The 4,880-nt window shown below is 38.9% G+C and overlaps 1 protein-coding gene across 3 annotated transcripts in view; it reads left to right on the top strand.

Moving 5' to 3' along the window:
• Positions 1-4,880, top strand: part of LOC307264257 (CCR4-NOT transcription complex subunit 3-like) — a 44,250-nt gene that overhangs the window by 36,984 nt on the left and 2,386 nt on the right. For all 3 annotated transcript variants that reach the window (XM_080045603.1, XM_080045602.1, XM_080045604.1), the window contains 3 exons: positions 458-590; positions 1,463-1,588; positions 2,959-4,880. The exon at positions 2,959-4,880 is cut by the window's right edge and continues 2,386 nt beyond it. In XM_080045603.1, coding sequence (XP_079901729.1) covers positions 458-590; positions 1,463-1,588; positions 2,959-3,057 — 358 coding nt within the window. In that variant the 3' untranslated portion in view covers positions 3,058-4,880. The remainder of the gene's footprint in view (positions 1-457; positions 591-1,462; positions 1,589-2,958) is intronic.

Below are 4,880 nucleotides of genomic sequence, written 5' to 3'. Positions count from 1 at the left end.
TTTTACAGTCTAACAAGAGCACACGCACACACACACACACACACACACACACACACACACACACACACACACACACACACACACACACACACACACACACTGATAACTATAATTCACCGTTATTTTACAGACTCAAAGACTTAGTGTTGATCATTGTCTCAAACTGTGTTGAAGACATGGTTGTAAACTTCTAAATATATGTAAACTGTAATATTTAAAGCTCTCTCTCTGTCTGTCTGTCTCTCTCTCCCTCCCCCTCCCTCTCCCTCTCTCTCTCTCCCTCCCTCTCTCCCTCTCTCCCTCTCCCTCCCTCCCTCCCTCCCTCCCTCCCTCTCCCCCCCTCTCCCCCTCCCTCCCCCTCTCTCCCTCTCTCCCTCTCTCCCTCCCTCCCTCCCTCCCTCTCTCTCCCTCCCTCCCCCTCCCTCCCTCCCTCCCTCCCTCCCTCCCTCCCTTCCAGGCAGTACCTGATGAGGAACCCGTGTCCGACCCTGCCGTTCCACCACCAGGTTCCCCCTCCTCACTCCGACACCGTGGAGTTCTACCAGAGACTCTCTACGGAGACCCTCTTCTTCATCTTCTACTATCTGGAGGTACGACGTGTGTGTGTGTGTGTGTGTGTGTGTGTGTGTGTGTTGTGTGTGTGTGTGTCTCTGTGTGTCTCTGTGTGTGTGTGTGTGTGTGTGTGTGTGTGTGTGTGTGTGTGTGTGTGTGTGTGTGTGTGTGTGTCTCTGTGTGTCTCTGTGTGTGTGTGTGTGTGTGTGTGTGTGTGTGTCTCTCTACTGAGACCCTCTTCTTCATCTTCTACTATCTGGAGGTACAACGTGTGTGTCTGTGTGTGTGTGTGTGTCTTTTTATGTGTGTGTGTGTGTGTGTGTGTCTTTTTATGTGTGTGTGGCAAGAAAATAATTTTTCAAAGACAAAACAAATAAAAAAATAAAACATTTTTAATGATAAAACCAAATACATTTCTCTGAGAACATTTCATTGTCTCTGATCATTTTCTTTTCAAGTGACCCATAGAGACGGCTCATGCCAATTTTCATACTTGTATCAACAACTGAAAGATTCTGAGCCACTCCACTATACTAAATGATTTCTCCTTTTTGCTGTGCAGGGCACTAAGGCCCAGTACTTCACCCACACTGAACCGGCGTTCTATCATTATAAAATCGCTATTATAATATAATGAATGAGGTTTTTCTTCCCTCAGTCTTCCCTTGGCCCAGCTGTCCTGTTAATCCTAACACAACATTTGACCATGTGTGAAATGTAGTGTAAGACAGTGAGACCATAACACACTCTTTCTGCCTTTTCTCAGGCTAGGATGAACCGATTTCTAAAAATGTTGCACATTTATACTTCATAGGATCTCAGAGTTCAATACACCTTCATATTTCCACCGGTGAAGTATTCCTTTTAATGAATCCCCCCCCCCCCCCCCTCTATCCTGTGTGCGTTTTAGGGTACTAAGGCCCAGTATCTGGCAGCCAAAGCCCTGAAGAAACAGTCCTGGAGGTTCCACACCAAATACATGATGTGGTTCCAGAGGCACGAAGAACCCAAGACCATCACAGATGAGTTTGAGCAGGTCAGTGACATCATCATTGTTACATCATTGAAGGCCTATACTACTGTTTTGTAATGAGCGTTTTATGTCTGTCTGTCTGTCTGTCTGTCTGTCTGTCTGTCTGTCTGTCTGTCTATCTATCTACTTATCTATCTATCTATCTATCTATCTATCTATCTATCTATCTATCTATCTATCTATCTATCTATCTATCTATCTATCTATCTATCTATCTATCTATCTATCTATCTATCTATCTATCTATCTATCTATCTATCTATCTATCTATCTATCTATCTATCTGTCTGTCTGTCTGTCTGTCTGTCTGTCTGTCTGTCTGTCTGTCTGTCTGTCTGTCTGTCTGTCTGTCTGTCTGTCTGTCTGTCTGTCTGTCTGTCTGTCTGTCTGTCTGTCTGTCTGTCTGTCTGTCTGTCTGTCTGTCTGTCTGTCTGTCTGTCTGTGACATCATCGAAGGCCTATACCTGTGTTTATTGCATATCTTCAACTCATGTTGAAATGTCTATTTAAACCTGGATATCATCAGAAAGAAAAAAAAAGTTTTGTCTGACAAGCCTTTTTACACGATGATGTCTCACGTTCCATATTTGGTATAAAGTCAAGATTCCTGGTTGTTTTTTTTAACATAATCCAAATGAATAGTTACCAATACATATTTGCAGGTACATTTCGTTACATTATGTAAAACGTTTTCCAGGGACACGTGCAGAGGCATAAAGAAACCTATATAACAATAGCATTCTTTTCACTGATGGTCTCGTTTGCTGTTACATGTAATTTATGATCGTCAGGGGAAAAATGAGACTGTTTCAGAAATATTTAAAAGTTCTTCGTATGAGATTTCATATTAGTTTTTTTTTTTTTTTTTTTTTTTTTTCATTTATATATTTTGAAGAAATTTCCAAAGTCAAAATCTTTATTTCAATTTCACAGTATTTTTACAGAAAATACTCTGGAAACAGCCAAGCAAACGGACAACATCGCCAATTGTAAAGAGAGTATATGGATTAAGAGAAGCGAATATAATAAATATTTAAATTTTTTTATTTAATAAATATTTTTATTTTTTATTTTTTTTACTATGGAAAAGGGGTAGGATTAAATAAGTGTATACTTCTTCCTGCTCCTTTTCAAGCATATCTCAGAAATACAGATAATTTTTTTTTTTTTTTTTTTTGTGAAAACATAATTTGTTTATTGTATTTCCATGCTTTTCATTTTGTTTTGTATGTTTGATATGTCTGAAATAAATTGAATCAAATCAAATCAAATCAAATTTCACAGTATTTTTACAGAAAATACTCTGGAAACAGCCAAGCAAACAGACAAGGTTCGGTAATATCATTTTTTTTTCCCATTCATGTCTATTGCAGGGAACATACATTTACTTTGACTATGAGAAATGGGGCCAGCGCAAGAAGGAAGGCTTCACGTTTGAATACCGCTATCTGGAAGACCGGGATCTCCAATGACAACCTGCTGTAGCCATGGAGACAAGAACCACCACAGACAGACCTACAGACACAGACAGACAGACAGACAGACGGATGGATGGAGGGCTGAGGAAGAGAGAGAGAGAGAGGGATGACGTACAAAAAAACAAACGAAGATGAAGAAATAGAGTGGTCCGCTTGCTGACATTCCTAGATTTTTCTCTCAACAAAAATCGGGGAAAATGAGATTTTTTTTTTCTTTTCCGGTTTTAAGATTTCCCGGAAGTTTTTTTTCTGTGTTTTTTCAAAAGACCCAACTGAGCCCCCCCCCCCCCAACAACACCGCCCGATCGTCCTCGACAACGGCAGGGAAGCAGTGATCACTCCATCCTGTCCTGTCCTCTTCTACACCTCCGTTTCATCACTCCATCTTCGGGTTTTCTCCTTTTTCCTGAGATGGAAATTTCAAGACGACTTTTTTTTTTTTTTTTTTTTTTTTGGCCAGATAAGACACACACACAAATCACACCCTTACTATCCATTGACTATCATGTGTTTTTGCCCACTCTATCTCTATGTGTTATATACCTTTATGTTTATGCTTTAAATAGGTTGTTTTGCTTATTATTCGCCCCCTAAAAGAACCAAAGATAGTTGGTTTAACATACAGCACAAATGTAAATTTAAAAAAAACAACCCGAAATGTTATTTTAAAAAAACACAAAATTGAATAAATGGTCGATAATGTACCAAATGCTGGGCCCAAGATGTCAGTTTTTTGCCTAAATGTAACAGTTATAACATTATGGAACAGTAAAGTATGTTTTCTCCTATTACATTATTTAGTGGGTCGATTAATTTATGGATAAACGTTGTAATTGCGTCAATATAGAGTGAAATATCACATGCACTCACACACACACACACCCCCATGCACGCACGTAAACACATACACACAAACAAACACACACACTACATGAAAGCAATTCCCTTTTTGACTCACTTCATAATGAAATAAAAATATTACAATATTAAGAGAAAAATTGTACATTTTATTATAACTTTAATAATAATAATAATAATAATAATGATAATACATCGAACATTATGGGCAAAAATATTTCACGTTTTGTGCTCAGCGTTTTTTGTTACATTATCAACCAGTTATTAGGCGACATTTTGGGTTTTACTACATCTTTTTTTTAAATTACATTTCAGGGCCATTGTTAGATTTTGAACTTTCCCAAGCCTCCCTCAAACAACCATACACAGCAGCACGGTGGCAATTATGTGGAAAAATAACTTGACTTTAGTTTTTCATAAATTTCCGAAAAAATTACAGAATACAAGCTCAGAAAATTGATGTGAACTTGAGCCCAGATCACTGAGGAACTTAGCGACCCATAACTGAAGCCTACAGTAACCCAGTCACACTATTTTTAAATGTGGTTTAACATTAACACACATCAATTGGCATTTCTATTAATTTTGTGGCAACACCAACAGACAGACAGACAGACAGACAGACAGAAAGACAGACAGACAGACAGACAGACAGACAGACAGACAGACAGACAGACAGACAGACAGACAGACAGACAGACAGACAGACAGACAGACAGACAGACAGACAGACAGACAGACAGACAGACAGACAGACATAAATATGTCATGGGCATCTTCCATGGAGTGAATGTATGTAATTAAATTAACTGATAACGAAATAGCCTCGGTTATACCCGCTACACCAGGATGTCGAGATCGGCGGCGTAGATATTTTCATAATCCACAAATAAAGATTAATTTAAAATAAAATGTAAAGGTGCAGTGTGTAATGTGACATCATCAAGAAAGTTCTAGAA

Source organism: Ammodytes marinus (assembly GCF_949987685.1).
Source record: "Ammodytes marinus genome assembly, chromosome: 17".
NCBI classification, from domain to species: domain Eukaryota; kingdom Metazoa; phylum Chordata; class Actinopteri; order Uranoscopiformes; family Ammodytidae; genus Ammodytes; species Ammodytes marinus.
The sequence above is the reverse complement of the archived record's forward strand: the minus strand, read 5'-3'. Positions and strand labels throughout refer to the sequence as shown.